This window comes from Fistularia commersonii, chromosome 20 (genome assembly GCF_037954325.1).
Source record: "Fistularia commersonii isolate RoL2024-O1a breed Wild chromosome 20, RoL_Fcom_v1.0, whole genome shotgun sequence".
Lineage (NCBI taxonomy): Eukaryota > Metazoa > Chordata > Actinopteri > Syngnathiformes > Fistulariidae > Fistularia > Fistularia commersonii.
The window spans coordinates 7,684,269-7,709,223 of record NC_141303.1 but is presented as its reverse complement, the minus strand read 5'-3'; the positions used below and the strand labels follow the sequence as shown (position 1 = coordinate 7,709,223).

General features: G+C 38.4%; 1 protein-coding gene across 6 annotated transcripts in view; it reads right to left on the bottom strand.

Annotated features, from left to right (window-relative positions):
• The window catches only part of nhsl1b (NHS-like 1b), an 87,260-nt gene that overhangs the window by 14,770 nt on the left and 47,535 nt on the right, over positions 1-24,955 (bottom strand). For 3 of the 6 annotated variants that reach the window (XM_086166931.1, XM_086166934.1, XM_086166936.1), the window contains exons 2-3: positions 5,458-5,610; positions 2,668-2,792 (exon numbers count right to left, since the gene is read on the bottom strand). In XM_086166931.1, coding sequence (XP_086023057.1) covers positions 2,668-2,792; positions 5,458-5,610 — 278 coding nt within the window. Of the gene's footprint in view, positions 1-2,667; positions 2,793-5,457; positions 5,611-9,163; positions 9,460-23,745; positions 24,059-24,955 lie in introns of those variants that run through there. The other 3 variants (XM_086166932.1, XM_086166937.1, XM_086166935.1) reach the window with 3 other exon arrangements.

The window sequence follows — 24,955 nt, the reverse complement described above, 5'->3', positions numbered from 1 at the left end:
ACATGAGTATTTGATATATCAGAAAAACAGAACTTAATATTTGGTACAGAAACCTTTGTTGGCAATTACAGAGATCAGAGGTTTTCTGTAGTTCTTGACCAAGTTTGCACACACTGCAGCAAGAGTGGTCCACTCCATGCAGATCTTTACCAGATCCTTCAGATATTGGGCAGTCGCACAGTAATATGGACTTTCAGCTCCCTCCAAAGATTTTCTTTTGGATTCAGGTCTGGAGAGTGGCTAGGCCACTCCAGGACCTTGAGATGCTTCTTATGGAGCCACTCCTTAGTTGCCCTGGCTGTGTGTTTTGGGTTGTTGTCATGCTGGAAGACCCAGCAAAGATCCATCTTCAAGGCTCTAACTGAGGGATAGGGCCAAAACACATGATCATCTGGAAAATACATTTTCCAGATGATCCGTAATCTTGCTCTATCAGTTATTCTAAATTTGTCTTCATTTCAAACATCCAAGTGCTTTCAGAAGGGCTGGATGTGGTTGCAAGGACAGATGGATGGATGGATGGATGGATGGATGGATGGATGGATGGATGGATGGATGGATGGATGGATGGATGGATGGATGGATGGATGGATGGATGGATAAAATGGGAACAAAATCATGTAGAAAGGAAGGCTGAATGTAGAAAAAAACAAGCCAACATGGAATTGGAAGCAAACACTGCTTATTATTTTATAGTAATGTTGCTTATGCAGGAGACACGATTCTTCCTTTCAGGTTGTTAAGTAAGACTCAAAATAACAGGAAAAGATTGGAAAGATAGGGGAAGGAAGACAAAGACTAAAGAAGAGGACAGGAAAAGGAAGGAAAACAGGACACAGATTTGTTTTTCTCAAACAAGAGTCAGTATGCAATAAGTAAAAGGAGGAAAGGGGTAAACAGTAAAACTAAAAGAAATGAAGAAAAGAGGGTCATGATGAACAAAGAGGAGCGATAATGAAGAAGATGAGAAAAATAAATATGAAGAAGACTTTTTACCTCACCTAATGCCAATACTGCCAGACAGACGTATAATGAATAATAGGTTTTGCCTGCTGCTAGTCTGTTCTTGTATTTTACTCAATGTGTCAACAGCCTGTTTTGTTACAGGGTCATCAACAAGTTTAGGAAACAGTATCAGTGAGTAAATCTTGAATCCACATGTCAGACAAGTTATACATTTACGTTTTCTCTATTTCCCTCAAGCATTACAACATTGCTAGCTATTATTAGTGTAACATAATGCCAGCTAGTGCAGCAGAAAATTATACATACAGGTCTGCATTCATGCCACATTCAAAGTCCTCCAATATATTTTTGCATTGCACATCTCTATGTAATCATGACTCTGAAGTCCAAACTGTGAAACATAATCACATATCAAGCCCCTTGGTTTTTAAATGATGTCATATATGCACAGGAGGAACAGCTTCCAAAATGCCAGACAATGTTTACAGCTCTGTGAGGTATTGCTGGCAGCAGTCAATGTGGGTAGTATTTTCTCTGCTATTTTTCTATTCTTGGCTGTGACAACACAATAGTGGTCCATTTACAAATTGACCCTTTATGTTACCCAACTTAGCTGCTCTATTCTAAGGTTGTTCTGCTTTCCAAATTTCTAGCAGGATGGAAGATACAGGGGGTGATATCCTGTAAACTGGACTTCTGAGATTCTTGTAATTCTTGCCTGTTTAGCAGTTGCTATTTAAGGGTATCTCTTAAAAACAATATTGTGTAGCTTGTGTAGCTGTGTAGCAATATTGTGTATCACATATGACGGTGTAGATAAAGGGATTTGGGTTGAATACCATAATATTAAACAGGTAAAACCAAAACTGGACATGTTGGTTAGCACAGAAAGGTTTCTTGTTTAAATCAAACTGAGGCCTTTCTATGCGGAATTCTCTGGTTCTCGCCCACGACCCCAAAACCATGCAGTGTAATAATAGGAGACTCTAAATTGCCCAGAGAAGTGTATGACAGACTCCCAGTGCAATCCTGTGTGCAGGATAAGCAGCATAGACAATGGCTGAATGAAAAACAATAACCATGGGAACACAAAAAAATGCTCTTCCCGATTCAACATGATTTCACTCATCCAACCACTGGAGGGCAGACTGGCACAGTCAAAAATCACCACCATTGTGTGAGCATACCAGTATGGGACAGCTATCAAGAAAGCAGATTCCACTTTCTACAGCACTTTGGGCACTTTTTCCATACAATTATTGCCCCAGCACAGGGTAGCATGGTGGAACAGCACAGTGACCCCTACAGCTATGAGGGGACCTTTTTGTGTGGAATTTGCATGTCTCCAGGGTGTCAACATAGGTTTCTTCCAGGTTATCCGTTTGCCTACCACAGTCCAAAAACATGCAGTGGACTAATGGAATACCCTTAATTGCTCAGATGTGTGAATGAGGGAGCGGTCTGTTGTTTGTCTCTGTATGTGGCCCTGTGATGGGTCCTGGGTAGCCCTATCTCTGACTCAATGATAGCTGAAATACGCTTCGGCCGCCCTGCAACTCTGACCGCACAAAAAGCAGTATTGATAATGAATGAATGAATGTATTAAACCTGATAATCACCATGTTCTGCATCTGATTAATAGACTTTTTAAGTGTTTAAATGTAGAATTTCAGAATATGAGCATTTTTGTAAGTATGTTACCTTGTCATGGTCATCATCCTCATCATCCTGCAAGCTGCTGGTTGACTGGAGTGAATCAGAAAAGATGGGGGCCTGTGAGTAGTACTGGGAGCTCCGGAAACCATCTTTCCTCAACTTGTCACATTCTAGAGATAGACAGAGGAGGAGGAAACATGTTAAAGACTGAAATGAATCATGATTGCTGTGACCTTTTCTTATTCAGTGAATAAAAATATCTAGAACCTCAACAGATATCAATTGTAATGACAAACCTGAATGAAACTTGATTTGATAAACACAATAAAAGTACAAAAAACAGCGAATTATAAAATGTTCACAAGTGGTACAAAAAAAAACATACATACATGTATGTATACATGTACAGTGGTGCGGTGGTTAGTGCTTTGGCCTCATAGTACGAAGGACCCTAGTTTGATTCTGACCTTCTGTGTGGAGTGTGCATGTGTGGGTTTTCTCCAGTTTCCTCTCACAGTCCAAAAACATGTAGGGAAAAAACTTGGGTCTGTATATGTGGCCTGGCGTTTGACTGCGATCATTCCAGGGTGTACCCCACCTCTTGCATGATGACAGCTGGGATAAGCTCCAGTATCCCCCCCCAACCCTGAGTGTAGGATAAGTGCCAGACGGTGTGTGTCTTTGTGTAATTTTAACACTACACTAATCACTACAACAGTTCACACAGACTTCTCCAGTTTAAACTGTGGTGCAGAAATGCTTTTTCATATAGGCTTTTTTGCTTTTTTCACAAACGAATCAACTGCAACCATACTATATCAACTATAACACACACACACACACACACACACACACACACACACACACACACACACACACACACACACACACACACACACACACACACAGATTAGTATATGTGTTCCAGTAAGAGCTATGCAATCCCAAATGGATTCTGCCAAGTGCTCCTCACACTTCCTCTTGTCACTACCTGCTGTGATGGGTTTGTATGTGTGACACTGTGTGAGTACATTTATGTGTGATTATAACAGACTTTATAAATGAATGTGTGCATGTAAGCAGAGGAGGGGGATATCAGTTTCATTCTGTCACACCCAGATGGCAGAACTGTCTGTATCCCTCCACCCCTCTTTTTCTCTGGGGAAATTTGGTACATCATCTCTCTTTGTTTCTCTTCATAATTGTCTACAAATTAATTCCTCATTCAATGATTGTATAGCTTATCTTAAATTACTCCTAAGTCTGCAGGCTAAAGAAAAACAAAATAATGAACTGTATCATGCTTCATCTCATTATTCTGCATCGTTTGAATCCTTGCTGGAACATACGAGCAGCTTTCAATCCCTTTAATGCACCATCAGTCCCCATATGCAATTGTCATCTTCCATGGAGCAACACATGAGTGCATGTATAATACTGACAATTAATAGCTGCCACTAGGGTAGGCAAAGTTAGGGTTGGTAACCACTGTGGGAGAGAAGATTATTAATGCATGATGTTAATGAGGAGGATGACAGGGAAAAGAGGTGTTAACACTATTAGTGTTATTAAAAATATCTCTAAAAAGTGTGCTTTACAGTACACAATAATAAAATGTTTGGATTCAAACATTATTCACAATACTTTGTAAAATAGTCTTGGCTTATAGTAATTCATATCAATGGTATGGAATTAAGCAGGTCCATGTGTTGAGCAGGTATCATGTGTTAAATAATCCAAATTTACTCTATAAAATGTCTAAGTGTACTCCATAAATCGTAACAATCCAGGAATGGTGTGTTAAATCCATACTGATCATCTTTAAAGGACACAAGAATCTAAAATGTGAAACACACATGTTAAATAGACAGCAAAGGGGTTCTCATAGGACACCTGTCTGCTTTTAGTTTGGGCCCCTAGGGCTAGTTTGGTTGAGTCAAAATGATAAATTTGGTGGCAAGATCAGGGGGATTGACTTAATCCCACATGGTTATTGAGTGCCATGCAACATCAATTTTTCAGGGAGTGATGTGCACAAGGGTCAAACAATGAGAAAGATAAAACACTACAGGCTTTGTTCCAGAACAGGTGACTCACTTGTACACAGTAAGCATTAGATTACAACCACTCCCCATTTATCTCTCTCCCTTTATCTTCAGGCCTTTATGTGCTGCCACAGAAGACCAATGTGGTTTGTATACCTACTCTGTTACACACCCACCAGTTTATGAACCCAACTCAACAAACACCTATAAGCTAATTTTTGTGAAGAAAAATTGTCAAACTAAGTGCACTTTTGATATGGAATACTAAATATAAAGAATGAGAATCAGCTTTATTGACCCAGGATTTTCACACATACAGGGTATTTGGCTCCAGTTGAAGGTTACATTTCATACTGACATGAAGGTGAAAGTCAACATTAGCTAAAAATTCCAATTTTGTTTTACATGTTTACTTTGTGGGTGTCATGGTAGTGCAGCGGTTACCACCTCCACCTCAAAAAAAGTTAGTTCCTGGTCGGATTCTGACAGTCTGTGCAAAGTTTGCACATCCTCCCAGGGTTTGTGAGGGTTTCCTCTGGGTTCTCCTGTTTGATCACAAAGTCCGAAAAACAGGCAGCAGGTTTATTGGAGACCCTAAATTGCCCAGACATGTGAATGAGAATGGGAATGATTACATAGTATGTCTCTATGTGGGCCTGTGATAGACTGGTGACTGGTATAAAGTTTACCCTCATCTTGCCCAATAAAAATGGGAATAGCCGCAGTCCCAACACAACCCTGACTGCAGAATGACCAGTATAGATAATGAAAGAATGTTTTTTTTGCTTACCTCGCAATGCAGTCTTCAGGTTAACTTTGGCCTGGCGGTGGAGGTCTTCAACACAGGGTGGTCTGCTCCCGGGTAAGAACACGTTCTCCTGCTGGTGCCATGGAGCTGTGTAGTGCACTGTCCACTTGCTCTCCTCATCTAGGTTAGACACAGCTGCAGGAGAAAAGACTTTTATAGGGCTTGTTTGTTTTTACTTTGTAGATGTCCAGTGAACTACGGTATATTTGATATTTGCAGTACATTGATATGACACAGTATGAAAAAAGGAATTGTTTTTGTGTCTGTTGGGGGTTTGTTTGAGACTCTTTTAGGTTTGAACCACATTGTGACAGGAGAATCTGCGATATCACATCAAAGGAAGGTGCAAATAAATGAGCTTTTCAAATGATTTTTGTTGAGAAAAAAGCCTGTGATGCTACAAAGGGGAGGAACACCGTGATTTTTGTTTTTTTGGTTTACTTCAGTTGAGCCAGTCAACCCAAATAAATTCAAATATTTCCTACAAAACACCATTTACTGACAGTTTTTGTTTATATTGGGTGTTATGGAGGAGGGGAGAGCGAAGTGCCTTGGATCAAGGTGTCAATATTGGCACCATTAACATGCCACAGACCTGGGACATTCCACAGTAGGCCACCCATCACCAAAGCGAACATGAGAGGAAACTGACCAATCGACAACAAAACACAGAAAAATATTATTTTCACAATCTACTTAATTTATCTAACATATATCAGAACATCATAGATGTCTGACCACAAGAAAGTAGTCAAAAAACATACGTACTCATATACATATATATATATATATATATCTTTATATATATATATATATAATACGTTAATATTTGTAAAATAGATATTTTAAAAAATTTGATGCCCTTCAAATTCAGATAACACGTCAAAAAACAAATAATTAAGATGAAAGATAACCTCTCTTTCAAGACAAACAAAACAAGCATGTTGACTCAATCATCTTTGTTTTCATTGAGCACTTCACCAAATTTTATGGACTCTATTAATCACATGATACATGTCTTTTGGTACCTTTCCACAACTGACTTGGTACAGACTAAAGTCGATTTCACACTGCTGTCATTCATTACTCTGTCCACAACACGTATGGAGTAAATCCTCACACTAGACTTACCAAGTGAGCGAATCCATGCCAAAGTTGGAGATCGTGAGTTTAGGATTATCTCCATGTATAAAGTTCAATCTTACTCAAGGACACTGTGTGTGTGCCCCTCTCCTGACCAAAACAACTGGCCCCACCAATTAGATTACGACAGAGCAAGAACAACCAAGTAGGAGGGGGACGGTCATGAAAGGGGACAGGAGAGTGTGTATTGTATCATTCTTCACGGGTGCAAATGAACCATAGTAGGATGCAAAGTGCTGTGTGGTGTTTGTATGTATACATGTGTATATGTTGGTGGGGGAGAAAAGACATCTCTAACAGGGCAGAGGCCTAAATCAGGAAATATGTCTTAAAAATAAGTTCAAGACATTGATGGCTATAACACAATATGATATGCTCAATACTGTTCATTTCAAAAGCAGGATTTACTTACACAAACACATTGCCTTAAGATATAAATACGACAACAGTCAATTGGCTAGTATAAAATTTAATAGGAATTGCTGACATGCAGCCAAAAACGTGGTTGAGATGCTTGGAAAGTCCTGCTGCTCATGTGTAATAGCTCCTTAACATCTGTTCTTTACTGCTCCCTAGGAATTGAAGGCTCTTAACTGATTGCGCTCTTGAGGAGAGAATATGAGTTATTATGTTTGTTTATATCTTTTCTCATAACCTACACCATTTTTTCATTCACATATCCCTGATGTCTTGTATACTACATGTCAGTCATTACTTTCAAAACTCTTACAATAATAAAACTATCTACACCACAAGTAGACTGTAGGCTTTGGAAAAATGTTTACGCTTCAAAATCCAACAACCATACGTCCAAGCACTGTGATAGCTCCAGACTGTTAGAACCAATGCCGTTGCATATACTATCCTGTAGGCGATGTGCTTACTTGGGTGACAATAATCAATTCGAACACATCTTGAGCCTGACATCTACATAAGCCAAGGCCAGAGAGTTATGCAAAGAAACAAACCAAAACCTCCATATGTAACATGCTTTTTATCTCGGCCTGCTTCTGCTTCAGAAATTATGGACACAACATACAGAGTATGTAGGCACAACGCACACCAAGTTATACAGTATTTGATGAGAAGGACCACTGGTCGAAACTGAGCTTTACTGGCTAAATGAGGATCAATATTCCTCAAAGGGACAATCAGGTAGCCCTTCCCTCCTCACTGAGTACTGGGTATGAATAGGCCTAAGTCACCTTATAGGCTCACCATGGACAAGGGGACTTGGGACACAAAGCAGTCATTGTGTCTCTGCATCAGTCCACACATCAGCCCTTTCAATAGTACATTACCCTATGTATACACACACACCACCATACAGAGTGTCTATGATGGAGTGTGGCGCGAAAGTCTTCCAAAAGTCTGCTAAATCCTGTTGTCCATTGATATCCTGCTCTCCTACTATCAAACACAAACTGAGCACAAATGGGCACTGAAGGACAACCACACTTGCAGGCGCACACCCGCACAAACACAAAAAAACACCCACACAACAAACAACAAAACTGTTTCATGTTAATAATATGGAAAATCCATCTACCCACACACAGATGGTGACCAATAAAATAGACTTAAATAAATAAATAGACTTAAAATTGTGGTCTCATAGACTTAAAATAGACTTAAAATTGTGGTCATTGACATATAAACTATTCCGATTTTCCAATTCTAGTTATCTTGGGCAAATGTGTTGTCTTTGAATATTCTTGAGTCTTAAAAGACTTGACTTATAACCTTGTTTGTGAAATTGTGTTCTGCACTTTATAAAATCAATTTTGTTGAGTGATGGATGAAACAAATATTTCAAATCAATTGGATCGAGACACACTCAGTAAGGAGGGAATGTTAACCATTAAATAGAAAGAACTGGACAAAGTCAAATTCATGCAGAAATGTGCATGACAGAGAGATAACATGAAAGAAGTACACAAATGCTGAGCTAATGATCAACCGTATCAACTCTGCACTGACTTTAGTACACAGATAAGCTATAAATACACTTAAGATTAGAGAAATTGCAAGCAGCTTGGCCTGCACTAACCATGTCTTTATACATACAACACATGCTTAAGACATGGTCAAATTAAGCAAAAAAAATCTTACTCTGATAAACATCTTCAAAATAGAGCAGAGAACAAGGAAAACAAAGGAAAATATATCCAATAACTGCTTCCAAATGCCATTTATTCAATGCTTTTTGGTTATCTAGTTCTAAATACTAGAACTTAACTGTTTAGTTGTGAAGTCTAATCCAGTGGTTACCTGGTAACAGGGAGCAACAGAGGGTTGTCCCTGTGATAAGTGGAGGTACAAGTGGAATACTGGAGATACCACGCCTATATTTATAAGCCAATGCACGATAAGTTATACAATTATGTGTGCAATATTACAAATGATGTACGAAGAAAAAACCTGCTGGACAGTTTCCATGTAAACCAGTAAGATGTGAAAGGAATCAATTTCTTGACTTGAAAAACTGCAGTAAAATAAACTCACAAGTTATGTTTTAGTCTGATAAAACAAATGAATCTCTTACCTTTTCTCTTGAAGTATTTAATGACAGATTTTAATGAGGTCCCGATAAACACCATTATTCCGTTGAGGTGTTTTGTTTTTACAAAAAAAGAGGCACAAAATGTTACAAACTCCTGGTAATAGGATTGAGAAAAAAGGATATAGTAATGCGGGCATCGGCCTAACACTTCTCACACTCTCACCATGTACTGAGTTTGCTGAGAATGTGAGCGTCAACCATACTGACAATGAGACTCTACCCATATCTCTCTTCACACACAGTCAATCCCCCATCTCCTCCCTCAGGCAGTCCAGCCCTCTGAGACACACACACAAACACACAAAACACACACAGCGGGAGGGGTGTAGGACCGGCCCCTCTGTTCCTCTGTGCTTTGGTTACCAAGGAGTTCTGGCTGCCTCCCCCTTAATGTCTCATCATCACTTTTCTCGTGCCGTCTCTCTCGATGCCAGCTTTCTTCTCTGCTCTGTTGGGTTCAGAATATAGCTGAAAGTTTACCAAGCTTAATTTTAACTGAGAGACACACTCCCAATAATGTGCTGTGAACAGTAATATTGTTTGCATATCTTTTGTGTCCTCCTACGAAACAATTCATGCAACAACAATCACTAAATTGAGTCTGTCATTGCACTCATGGGAATATTTAGTGTTTAGTTTATTAAACTTTAACCTACCCTCACGCGGCCTTTTCTTACAACCTTCATTTGTTGTTGTTGTTGTTGTTTGTAAGTGTTACTTACATGGGAAACAGCTTAAATGTCTTATTTGTGAAAAAAAAAGAAAAAAACATTGAAGTTTAACAAGGGGTGAAATTAGTGGACTGAAATTGATATCTTGTGATCTAATTTGGCATCGGCTTGTGCTGACTAAAAATTGCAAGATCAATATCGAGTGGCGACAAAGCTTTACATCACGTTTGCAATTTATCTGAATTCATTCATTGCTGAAAATGCAGTTGTAATTATCTTGATATAAATAAAATGCTTTCCTATATACGCCTCATATACTTTAACCCCTTTCTTTCATTCTCTGCGTGTTATGTGCCCACATGGCCGCTGAATCTGTGCCTCATGAATATAGATCACATACAATCCCTTCTATTGTCCACTCCACACAAAATCTATCACACACACACACACACACACACACACACACACACACACACACACACACACACACACACACACACACACACACACACACACACACACACACGTCTATGAACAAATGTGTGCACACATCCACAAGAACTGGCCTCCCCCCTCAAAACCCGTATTTCTTTTCAGCCCAAATGATAGAAGAGGGAAGGGAGGGGGTGTGTGCAAAGAGGAGGGAGGGCAGGGCCAGCAACAAGAGCTTGAATGGAACTGCAAATGATCCTTGAATTTGCGGGTAAAAACATTTTACCCGCTTCCCTCCCTGCTTCCATTCCATTAACATAGATCATTTGATCATAACATTTCAGGTTATTCTCTCAAAAGCATCACAAGGACATGCAGAAAATAGCTGCTTTTGTACTCCATATGTTTTGTCGATTGCTTTGTTTCTTCAGTTTACTGTGTGATGATATATTTGTCAGTATTTCAACATTGGAAACTAGTTTCTGATTACATTGAATATTCAGCTGTGACTGACGGAAAAATTAATTTAATAAATATAAAAAATATTACTTAAAATGAATTAAGGTACTCCAAATTAAATAAATTGCAAATGATAAAAAAGAATATATAATTTCTTAGTTTGCATTCATTTAAGATAGAATTTTCAGGACTGAAACTGGACTTTTGATTTGATAATGAATACAACAGTATATTTGATATTTGGTTCCTTCAAATGTATCATATATTAAACTTGCAAAAAAGTATCTAAAAAAATTATTGATCTATTCTTGAATTCATAGAGCAAATCTGCCAAATATTTACTGATTTCAGATTTTCGAATGTAACATTATTCTGCTTTTCCATGTTAAATACAATTGATACTAAATTAATATGGAGCTTAAAGTGACATAAAACAAGCGAAGAGGTTTTGGACACTCCTGACTATCTGTGATGAATGCCCTTCTCTTAATGTTATTTACTGCCATTTGGCTTGAACCAAACTGTTTGGCATGAATACAGTAAGTACTAGGATCATTTATGCAGACACGTGGCTACTCAGCAGCTCTCATTAGAGTGCCCATTGTTCTCTGAACAAACACACACACGCAGACACTCATGAAAGTGTGCACAGACACAAACGTCAGACAGCTCAATAACTTCATATGCTTAAGGAGGGCTCTAAATCTAGGCCATGTCCAGGATTAGGGCTATCAATCCATTTATCCATACGTTCATGCATCCTGACACTCTATCTGAAATCTGCTTTTATCTCCCAAAATATATAAATCTTTCATTAGTCCATACTGACTGTAGCATATGAGGGAAGTACCCCATTGTTTGAATTAAGCTCAGGCCTTGAAAAACCAAAGAGTAAAATGAGTGATATTGATGGGTGGACCATTTCACATCCATTCTTTCAATACATTTTATGTTTTTAGATTGACACAGAAATAGTAACAATTATAATAAATGTCTATTTTCAATTGACCTTAGAACTCTACTTTATTGTCCAGTGTATTTACAATCTGCAATGATCTACATCGCGAATATATAATCAAGTATATAATCAAATGCTTGTAACATTCATGTATTGAATGTCTTTAGAAACCAAATGCTGTCCATCTAAACATGGAGGTGAAAAGGAAAAAAAGGGGAGACATTATTGCTAAATAATTCTTGAAGCCCTACATATGGCAATAAAACTTCCAGGATACATATTGTCAAGTGATAATTCATAATGAACATTGTGTTAAGGGAGTCAGGCAGCTGTCCTTGTCTTTGCCATCTATTCTTAAAACAGCCATATTTGCCAGACATTCAAATTCATGACAGAAAACCACTTCTATTTGGCAATTGCAGGGATGCATCCACATTCTTCTTCACTTAAAAGATTTCAGGTATTATTTTTGTAAATGGATTTAAGAGCAGAGACCTAAGCTGACCCCCAAAAACCTTTAACACGAGCTTATCTGCTAATGTGAAATCTTTCCTTGCACTTTCATCTTCTATTGCTAACCCCCTAATACTAGAACGCATTTCTTCTCATAAATGAACCTTTTCACATTGGGTAATGCTAATTTTATCCAAACTACACTGATTTCAAAGCCCACCCTCTTATTTGCATATGTTTACCAATTTTTGTTTTTAAATTATATGGTCCAGGCACTGCCAATGTATGCTCTTCCCCTCCAAAAACATCTTGCTAGGGGGAGATAAGCAGGACGACTGGAGATTCAGAAAACAAGGCAGGTATGTCTTTCATGCATAAATGCACACAAACTGCTGCCTATTTATTCGTAGATATCTTGCTATCTTCTGTCTTCTAGCTGCTTCTCTATTTATTCAGTCCTGCAACTCTGTGAATGAAACCAAAGCCTCAGGGGTCAATAGGAAAGCAATCTCTTTGGTCTTTCGTGAGATGTGGAGCAAGGCATGAATAATCTATCAGCCAATAGCAAGCAAGGGCAATTCGTGTTGTGCAGTATGGCAAGTTGAAGGTTAAGACTGAATAATAACATTAGATTTTCAGTATAAACTTGTTTCCATGTATACATTTATTCATGAGTAAACTATCCAAACAGAACTCTTCAATTCTTTACTTTTCTTATTGATACATACAACTACTAACTACTACAAAATCACAGCAAACCTTTCAAACACAAAAATGTAAAAGGTAATAAACGTGTTTTTTCTTATGTTGCTGTGAATGACATTACTCCTAAAAAAAACGTAGTTGTAAGTAAAGTTAAACCACAAACTCCTGAACAAACACTGTTACTCTCTAAAACACAACAAACAGACAGATGCATATGACTGAAGGCTAGGCTGAGTAAACACTTTAACAACTGTTTTTCTGCCACTAATGATTTTAGCACAGGGGTAAAGTTCCCATCTTGCCGTCTATTGCACCTCTATGCATTACACTGCTCGAACCCCCTCACTACTGAATGACCTTCTTTTGACACTTATCTCCTGTTGTCTCCCTCTCAGCCCATTCGTCTGCCTTGTACCTTTAAATGTCTCCTGTCTTTCTTCTATTCCACAGAGGTTCCCGGGTAACCCACTCTACCCAACCCCTCTTCTAGTCTTTCCGTCTGACCTACTCCATTGAAGCAGCTGGGATTCCCTCACACAGGGACAAACACGTAAAACAGATACAGACTGACAATCCTTCCATGCTGGAACGACCCACTTATTTGTTATGAGCACTTTCACCTGCTAAGAAACGAAAACAGATAACTGACACCTATCTTTGGCACACGCTTACAGTGCCCTTTACACACATCATGCAGAACACTGTACCCTAAGAGTTGGTGTTACTCCACTGGTGAATGTTAGATATCAAGGCTGATGTGACTTTTGTTCCTTATAGCACATGTGAATTATTACTTAAACAAAAATGGGCTTATTAGATGCTGAGCTGTCCAGGAACTTCATACCCCCCTAAGAATTAAAAAAACACACACAAATGCATCTGTGGTTAGTCTACTGTGTGTGAGTGTCTGCATGACAGAATTGGAGAGAGCAAAAGCGAGAGACAGCAAGAGAAGAAAAAGGGTTGGGTATTCTTCTCACTGAAAGGCCTCCACTACTTCTTTGTGATCCATGAGAATGCCCTTCAAATCCATGTGACAAACTGCAAACTAAACCCTGAGCATGCACGCGCACACACACGCGCACACACACACACACACACACACACACACACACACACACACACACACACACACACACACACACACACACACACACACACACACACACACACACACACACAAGCAGGCAACCAAATACATCCTTGTATTGCATTTTTTATGCGTATTAGTGCTTCAGCATGTGTAGGTTATTACTCTAACCTTGGTTTGGTGACAGTAATATTTACATTGTCTGTTCAACAGTGTAACTTCTTTTACAAATTCAGAATAATGTACAATGTGAGTAGATAGAATGTGAGATAGAATGTGATTCAAAAATGTCTTGAAAAGGCAATGCATAATACTTACAATACCTTCATAAGAACAACATCACAAATAAGAATTGAAATAATCTTGTTATTGACTTGGCAATACTTCCTCCTACACTATAACAGGCAAACTTATTGTGTGCAGCAACATGTCCTTTATCTCAAAAATCCCAAGTTCACGCTACATAATTCAAATTCACATTTTCAACATGTTTTTGCCCTTACTGAAAAAATTCTAAACAAAAGTTGTCCCTTCAGTGCTGGACACTGCAAGCAGAAAGGCTGACTGTTGAGTTACTGACACCCATTGAAATTGCAAGAGACTACATGATGGGAAAACATGTGCAAAAGCTTCACTTTAAAAACCGGAACACAGTTTTTATGCATGCACATTTGCAATCTGGATCATCAATGCCACTGTTTGCTCGAATAGGACACAGTCTGTACGAACAAATTTGTTAAACAACATATCCATTTCTTGCCTTACAGTATGTTACTTCTTTCATTTGTCATATGCAAATCTGAAAAAAGGAACATGGATCACTGTTTCTCCATGACATGTATTTTTAGAACAAAAGATCAAGACTTCAGTATTTCTCTTTGTGATGACCAGTGTAACAAAAGCTTTTAATTCTGACTTCTCAGAGAGTTCTTCAGAATGCTACGGCAATTTGTGATTCCTTCATGCTCTGGCATTTGTAAACCACAAGAACTTAAAAGAATTGCAGTTAAAGGCATGTAGTTGGAACTTGTTTCAAGAGCAACTTGTGTTTGGCAATTTGAACATAGAGTACGTGTCCTGATGTGACGCATGTAAAGTGCATCTTGTGCTTTGCTAAGGGGACACCCTGTCACTCTGGTAACAATGACACATGACAATGCGCTTTTATGTTTTTTAGACCTGCCACTGAGAAAAATAACACTAGTTATTTGAAGGAAGATGATCCAGCAATATGTAAAATCCACAAAAACCATGTGAGAGCAAGAACAATGGAAAGATTACGTTATCTCAAGATTTCAGCTGAATAACAGTCTCTGAGCCTCTGAGTCCCTGTGAGTCTATTACAATGGCAAATGTATCATATTTAATTACTACTAGAAATAGGAATGCCCTATTTAGCCAATGCAAATGTAACATAAAGAAAAACCAAATGTGCTCCACAGAAAACAATGAGTCATTACTGTGATCCAGACATGCTGTCTCCTCTCATATTGATCCTTTGCTCTTCTAGCTCCCCAGACTAGTTGGAAATTAGTGATCACAAGAGACAGATGTGTTCATGTGCAATTTATGTGTGTGACGGGCATCCTGACAGGATGCTTCATCACTCTTTTGCATGATTTTGACTTTGCTAGGACAGCATTATCCATACTTTCAGATACATGGTTGTATATTTCGGAGTGTGTACCTGCAACTGTTTCTAAAACATACGGTATATAAACAAAATACCTCATTCTTAATTAAAATGTGAAACACTTAACATTTTAAAATACCCAAATTGACTTTTTTTGTACAAAAACATTCAAATACATTGTAGGACAGCACAGAACTTCATTTACTGTAAACCTTCAGCCCAACATGTAAACATAAATATGACTTATCTGCAGACTAATATGACTTATATGACTTATCTATGACTTACACATCTGCAGAAACTTCATGTTGGGTGCCACACTGTTTTCCTGCTCTATATTTCAACACCAAGCTGTCTGCTTTCTTCTCATCTGAGCTTGTATCTGCATGTTTGTGTGTGTGCGTGTGTGTGTTTGTGTGTGCATGTGCATGTTTCCTCTGCTCAGTCATTAATATGATTTGTTCACACGTAAAATACCATTTATTTTGACATTTGCAAACAACCATACTAACACAACTTGTAAAGTTATGAGAATGAATATACCTTGATTGCAGATATTTAATTTAATTTGTGATGAATAATTGACTAATGAAAGCAATGACTATATAGCAGGCGGAACATAACTTTGGTTTCTCAAAGAAATATAATAAATATTATTACATTAGCTGTAGTTACAATTGTGAATGGTTAACAAAGACAAAACAGTAACTTGATTGTTCAAAAAAGCATAGCCTGAAAGGGCTACATGTAGTAAAAAATTAAAAGCATGTATTCAGTTCTACATCAGTACGATGATCATATTACCATCAAGAGGGTCTTGTCTGATTGAGACTTCGAGGCACAGAGATGCTGAGCTAATTTAGGTTGAGTGCTTCAAGTTGCTCAATACCAACAAGCCACCTGGGGTTACAATGTCTTTCATCCATTGTAAAATGTGTATATTTAATGTGCACATGGTAGTGTATTGATATGAAGTAGGTTAAAGCCATATCAACAATAATGTGTGCACTTCCTCAGCTATTACAACAAAATGACACTACACCATTTGACCTATTTTCCATTTTACACCTAACTTCTCACATGCAACAACAGTGGTCGGGGGGAAGGGGTAGACACCACACCATCCAATCAAAATGAGAAATATGTTCAATTGACCAGTGACCACAAATTCAGGAAGCGAGACAGACTATAAGCCTTGAGGCAACAACATGGACAAAAGGCTAGTTTTAAATGTGGGATGCTAGTACTGGTGGATGGCATTGATTAATGGTATAAACCAATCTGTTTACAACGCATCACTAGATCTGGCTTTGCTAATTAGGCTTATCGTCATATTGATCCAATTACATCTCCACTGTGTGAGCTTCTAACAGTGAGGCCTACAATTGACACCAGTTTCACAGGTTAAAAAAAAAACTTAAAGGCCTAAAACCCCCTTTGTCGACTGAAATTTCATTTTGTGTGTCTACATTAAAGATATGGTTGACTTCAGCTGGTTGCATTTCTATGTAATCTATTTTGGTGGAAAAACATGCTAGTAACTGTGGCAGATCTGACAGAGTCACCAGAGTGGACACATTCCAACATCTGGGATACCATAACTCAGTTATAATTTACGGTAATACAGAAACAGTATTACAGGATCGCATGTACACATGAGGGTGGCATATGAATGTAAATATAAAACAAGACTTCCTGCTAAGTTTTAACATTCAATCTGATATGGAATCCTTATTGACCACACAAACAGATTACAACTAGAAAATGCTCATATGGGAGGTCCATTGCCATTCACTGCAATTCTTTGAGGTCCATTACTATTCAATACTTGACTAATTAAATGAATGCACTATTTATAAGACTCATACAGAGAAGAGTGATGTAGATTCCCTACAGGGACTGTTTGAGGTCACAGGAGCTGAAAAGAATTTCATAGATAACCTGTGCTGTCCAAAACAATCTTTTTTAGGAACAAATATTTTCCAGATGTGGTAGTATCATCTTAACTAACCATCAAGAATGATAGGATGCACTGGTACTTCCCTTCTGTCGAATTGCAATGAATTTTAATCCCAGGTTTAAGGGCAGAGAGGTTTAAAAATGTCTGATGACGGGCTTAATGCTCCAAAACTGATGTGTATCTGTTCCTTAAGTAAAAGACACATCCAGACCCACAAACTCATGAAAACATACATTTGATCGGTAGGGTTATCTGTCTTGTGAGGTGTAGAATTGCACATCACACCAGGTCCATATACATGTGATCAAGTGGGGTTGCCTCTTGTGATAATCCTATGGTGAAACCTTGTCTGGGAAAGAAGCAGGATTTAAGGCCACTTAACCCCTAACCAGCTCTCTTCCATCACAGCTCCTCCTCACTCCATTATTTAATAAATCACCCCCTTCCCAGCCATCCTTCCCAGCATCCCATCTGAGCAATAAAGGAGAAATCAAGGCATAAATGGAGAGCAGTCCTCTCTTGAATGCAGTAAGTGGGACCTCCTTAATGAATCTCTGGGGAAAGGCTTACTCCCAGATCAAATAGCCCCAAATTTAAGGCCCCGTATTCTAGACTGATTTAAGTATCAAAAATTGTGATTCTTTGAAGCAGACAAATGTGTCTCTGGGTGGAGGGAAATTCATTAAGATCTAATTTCATTTATTAATCTTTATAATGCTATTGATATGTTACATCGGTGAGATAGTTATAGCTTACAGACCGTTACAATGGATGGAGACAGCTTTACTCATCTTTCTGCTTGTTTGTGATGCACTGCCACCTTGTGGAGAAAATTGGTAACAACAGAAACATTTGGATTTGGTTTTAGTTATTATCCAGCAATGGCCTCTGAAAACAAGTCTCAGAATTCCTAATCTAAATAAACATCTTTTTTTTTTTTCTTTTTCAAAAAAGGAGAGCAACGTAAGATTTTAGAAATGTCCATATATATTCTTTTTGTAACCAAATAATCAATGTTTGCAGAGTTTGACCCCCTTAAAAATGTTGCCATAGTGAGGAATACTTATAAACAGGAGGGATTGAAAGAGCCTCAAAAAGTCACTTTCCCTCCTCTTCCTCCTATGTTCTAGTTCATTTTTATAACAAGTCCCCATTAGAGGACATGAGCTTTTCAGAAGCTTTGCTTTGCTTTCTGAGGATTAATAGAACCTCCAGCAGATTGGAACATTCAGTGCCCAGGCGCTACAAGGTGGAGTGACAAAGGAAGGGCCAGGTCAGAGCGGGTTGAGGGCCCTTTATTCTTAAATTAGTGGGGTGCTTGGAATAGTCATGTGATTTATTAAAATGTATATGATCACTTGATCACTATGACCAGCATTTGTTTACTTGGGTTTTGAGGTTTGTCCACATGCAGACAGTTTTTACATTTCAAGCAATTAATCAATTTTTTTTTTCAAATCATAAAACTTGACTCTTCTCTTAGATATGGCACATTTCTAATACTAATAGGTGTAGAAAATCCTCAGATTAGGTGAATTTTAGTTAATAAATGATCATAGAATAATGTTCTAGTAATTTTATGTTGATTTGTGAACTGATCTATTTAGAATTTTGGTATCTTATTTGTTTTTATACCCAAACCAAAGCTGCCATGTATTTGAAGCTAGCTTTATGTGAGTTACTCAGTGGAAATAAGGGATGTAGATATGTGCACAGCATGTACAGAGCTGGCTGGTCACTACTCCAAAAGAAGCGGAAAACTTCAGAGGATCAGACTTGAGCAGCATGGGGTTGGTGAAAAGCTCTCTCTAAAGGCAACACTCATTTAGTAAATGAGCTGTGGCTGAGGTTGGCAGATCAATCAAATGCTTAAACTTACTTATCCTGCACTGTTCTACAATTAGATTTTTCAATTCAATTATCTTACAAACAATGAGAGCAATTTTAAACTGAAGCCAAAGGCAAGGGTAAAAAGCTGTGGTTAAAGTGAAGGCACAGCTCAAATTAATGTTTGAAATTGCCTTTGGTTTCAAGGTCTGTTTGGCATTATTAAATTTTTAAATATGCATTCACCACACAAGTATTTTTTTCTGTTTAGCGAGTGTTTGAGTATCAAAATAACTAGTGATCTGGAATGAAGCATGCAGTAATCTGTTTACACACATATGTCAAAATTAAGAACAATCTGGTTCAAACCATGGCTTGAAGATTGAAAGTTGAGTAGTTCATTGAAAATTATCTAAGTACCCCTGAGCAACAAGCAGTTTGTTACCCTATTTCCCTTTTTGGACCACCTTTTGAGTGATTGCAACATCTCAGTTAGATAGAAAGGCCAACAAAGAATCCAATTACATTAGCCAAAAAGGAGAGAGAGACACAACCTACACAAGCCTGTTGAAGTTTATCTCCAATCACAGGTAAGAATGTCAAACCTTAAGAAGGTCTCCAATGCCAACAGGAAACAGGGGCAGAACAATAAATCTAAGTATCATAAATGTAAGATCACAAAAACAACACTTGAAGTAATACATTATTGTAGAATAGGAGTGGAAAGCAATGTACCGCAATTACATTTTTCAATAATGGTAAGTCTCCTTTTGACTTCCTTCACTTGGCAAGCTGGAGCATTTAAGTCCTTATGTGATAATCAACCCAGTTGTTAAAACTCAGCTGGACACATGTGCGCTGTAATGGTTTTATACACCTGATCCCTGGTTTATCATTCCCCAGACACAAATCTTTTCTCCCTCCACTGCTTTCTATCCCCCAAATGGAAAGCCAGCTGAGGACAGACAAATTCAATTATTCCTTCAACGTTATACATAACACCACTGGGCTGTTTGACACTGCTGCGTGACTTCTGTTTTTGTTTGTTTGTTTTTTCGTGTTTTTATTTCTATAAATGTCAAAACTAGAGTGGATTAATGAAATGACAAAGTTATGTGCTATATTCGCATTACTAACAGAAAAATTATCACAGATTCACAATTTCGTTCAATCAAGTCTGTGAAAATATATATCTTCAAAGCATGATATTCTTCTGGTCATACTGTGATTTTCACAATATTGTGATTAATTACACAGCTCTAAGACCAATGTATGAGGGAAAATCTCAGGGGTGTCATATCTGGAACAAATTTTCTAATTATCCATCCAATTAATGGTTAGTAATTCCACTCATGCCAAAAAGATGGATCTACCAAATATGCTCTTTCAGCTTTGACTTGCATTTTAAGATTAATAGGCACAGTCACCAAGGGGCCCACACCAGACAGAACTCAATGTAACGCAATTACCTACCAATAATGTCAGAGATTACATGATTAGACTTAAGCAAAACATGATGGACAAGCACCTTGTTACTAAGGCACCAGGCAGCTTTTACCTATTACGCTTAATGAGCTGAGACTTCCCCATCTGTTGGACTCACAGCTTGCAAATTCCTTATGATTACCCTGTCCCTCTTCAATTTTCTATTCAAAGTAACAATTCCAGCATAGAAGATTTGATTTGGATTTGGACCATTTGTGTTTTGGATAGAGTGGATAAGAAAATGGGCATGCAAACATTCACATAAACACAAACAGAGTTAAAGACTTAAAGAAAAGAACGGAGAGAAAAAGTATTTGGACGGACAGAACTTTTGGGGCAAAATAATAGACTTAACCAATTTTACAGTTGAATAACCCTGACTAAACCCATGACCTCCTATTCCCGAAAATACACGAACATGTGTGTGTGTGTGTATGGGGGGGCGGCTGACTCCTTTTTCCCATCTCATTACGCTGTGTGTCATGCTCTCTATGCCATTGTACTCACACTAACTTCTGCTGGGTGCTTTCATTCACATTCAGGATTAAAAGTAAACGAGTCTTCCTCTCTCCTATGCCTCTTTGTGTGTGTGTGTATGTGCGGACGCGCGCATGTCCTATAAGCCAACTTAAGACCTGCATTGTGTTTTTTTCTGAATGATAGTTCACTTCAAATGCCTGAGTCAGAGGGAAAAAAAAGACAAAGAGCTTTGCATGGACCTTATCTATGTAAAGGGCAGTAAATTGACTTTCTTCCCATTGAAAAAAACTTAGTTAAATCGCTGGTGTGTCATGATTATCACAATAAAAACAAACAGAAAAGTAGAATGATGTGTTTTTTAAAGTGACATGACTTACTTAAAAATACAGAGGAGAGAAACTAGCAATATTATGCCTGCATGCTTTTTGTTTTACATCATCTTTATAAGGACAGTAGAAGGGAAGTTACAGTAAATTGATTTTCTTTTCTTGATGCAAGTGCAAATTAAAGATTATTACAAATTAAATTAAGAACTGACAAAGAGCTTATGCCAAAAAACACCTCCTCCTCATTCCTACCCCTCCAGTTATATAACCATAACCATTTTTCACCTGAAAGGCCACCATAAATATGGACATTCTATTTAATTTGCCTCTCAGGTGTTTCCCCTGGGAGCCTAGTGATTAGGTAAAAGCTGAACGTGCCTTGCCACTGAAGGATTATAGAAGACCTCATGGAACACCTGCTCCACTCCTTAGCTAACTAAATCATCTGCAGAAAGTAGTGTCAAAAACAAAGATTTATGTTAAAAACAATGAAACGGGAGGGTAAATACAATCAAACCCATGCAATGGAGCAAAAACTAGTTTAAACCACAAGTTGGTAGACACAAACAAAAGCACACAATGACATCGTGATGAGTGGTCTGATCAGCAGAGCATGAATTGTGACTGCAGTGGTCAATTCAACCAAAAGAACTCACACGAGAAATGGCAGCCACATCTTGAGCTGTCATGACCAGTTAGCCAAGTGGGCATGAGGACAAACCCAGATAATTTGCTGGATTTGCTTGGATTCTGTAATACTAAAAGCATACAATAATAAAGGATTCCTACTTGGACAGGCATGTCCTGACGAAGTATAAAGAAAAAATTCAAATGGGATAACTACAAATAAAGCTGTTTATGCCTGTAAATTTTCACAAATCTATTGATCAACTGAACTTGACATTTTTTAATCGATTAACCGTTGAAAACGCCATTAAAAATAAAAAAAATAAAAAAAAAACAAAACACATTTAGAACATGAGTCAAACAGATTTTCCTTATCATCTCTTTTACCCTTCACCTCTGATCTTGATGATGCCTCCTTTATGCAGTTGCTGAAGTGAAAGTGGGTCACCTCTGCAACCTCATCAGAAAAGGCTCCATCAACCCCATAATGTCATTTTAGTCATACTTCCTAAAGACCCAGGGCATCAACTCCAGCTGTGAACTATTGTCTCTTTTCCCACGGGTGGCTACCCAAGGGAGAATCTACTATTACGTTTGGTGGTTCTAATAGTGAGTGAAGCATGGTCTATAAACATACACGCATGCATAAGGAAATTGTTCAAATGAAAATGGATACTAACAGGCCAAACTGACAAAACATGCATATAATTTGTGCAACAATGGGCAGATACATAAATCTATGTCCATGCAAGACTAAACATAATTATAATAAATTTTGTTATTATGGGAGAACCTAATGCAAACCTAAACAATAATAAATGTGGATGGCAGGTCACGTTTTCAGCCATTGGTGATATTATTCATGGGATCTTTTGCTCAGCACAACCAGCTTGTGCTTGAGGACCTCCACCACCATGCCAAAGAGTAAAGGTCTCAGAGGTCATAAAGCCACAATCTGCATTGATGTCACATGGGTGTCTTGGCAAAATGTACAAACACACACACATATGCACAAACACACACACACGCACACAAGGACAGATGGCAGAGATCTTTCAGTAAAAGGCATGATGAAAATCACCTAATAGGAAGAGACAAAGACAGGCTTGGGAAAAGCTCATCTACATGTGTTGTGAATCTCTGCAACTGTGACATACAGCATAATCAGTTCCTACAAATGACCAGGTGAATGGGGTACAAAACATTGAGGTACCTATTTCTCCACCAAGACTAGAGGGATATTTATCACCGCGTATTCAGTAAAGTTGAAGCTGAAATGTCTAATGTGTCCCGCTGAAAGAGAAAGCTATTTTCAAATCTAGTCAATAACCCAGGGTATATTAGAAAAAATAACTTGAGCTTAAATATTCAATACCGATTAAAAAAATCAAAGCAACTCAAAAAGTTAAACCTTACAAACTTTTTTTCACAAAATATTTTCAGACCCAAATTTTGTACCTTTGCCATCCTGATAGGTTTGTGTCTTTCCTGGTGAACTTGTCGCTACTGGTCCCAGTAACGGTTTTGGTGTCCAGAGAGAGTCCTGTTTCTGATGGACCTTCGACACAGAAAGTAGCCGTTTGCGTAGGCAGCCCTCGCTCCTGATGGGCCTGGGGCTTTTGAAGGCCTCTGGTTGGAGGCTGTTCCCCATGTTGTTGGCCAGTTGGAAAGAGAGTGCAGTTTGTCTTTCACCGGAATGGTCCACATAGCAGGCTCTGTCCCAGCAGCCGTCTGCTGCCTCCAAGGACAGGCAGTGCATGTATGTGATCATCCCAAGCTAAGATCTTAACACCCCCATCCACCCACCCAACCAACCACCCACAACCCCCTCTAGTCTTTCAAGAAAACCCCCAACACCCCCTTCTTGCAGTCTTCTCTCTTCAGGTTGTGAGATAGAGGAGTGCTCATGAAGGGTTTTGGTGAGAGTGGAGGCTAAAGTTTTTTACATCCAGCAGGGAACCCCAATTCCCCCTCTATCTCCTCCTCTGTCTCCTCCTCCTGTTTTTGTCCTCCCTCTCCTTCTCAGGGGATCCTATTGATTTGCATTGATTTACCTGACAAAAGAAGGCTGTGCACAAAGCGACATGTCAAGATTTAACCCTTAAACAAATATTCCACCAAACCGATGTGGCATTTGGCTATTAAAACTCCTGTGTGATAAAAAGGTGGCTGAGTTTGTTTGCAAAATCAGAAAGTTGATCTTTCAAAAATTACCGCAAAGAGAGAAAAAAAATCCAAATACCTTAAAGAGCCAAAATTAAAGTTTAAAAGAAGCTGTGCTAACTGTCGAGGTGACCTGGACATGTCAAAAGGAAATGTCATCAGCAAAAAATTAAGCAACCCTTAATGTGTGTATAAAGGGCCAACACACACAAATATGGTGAGCAAATAAGTAAAACGAGTTATTCAGATTCTATGACATTTGTTCCTCCAAATGAGTAATCATACAAGTTCGCAGCATCATCCATCCTCTTCCTCTGTCCAAAAAGACAGAGCACCAGCATTCTCCATTCCACATGGCTTTGGCTCTTAGTGCCTCCTCCTCCTATGTGTCTCTGACTCTCAACACTGCTGTTCTAATCTGTAAACCCAGATTATCCAGCCTCCTGGCCTAGTCTCTGATTGTGACAGACATATACACATACAACACAGATGGACGCTATGCTGT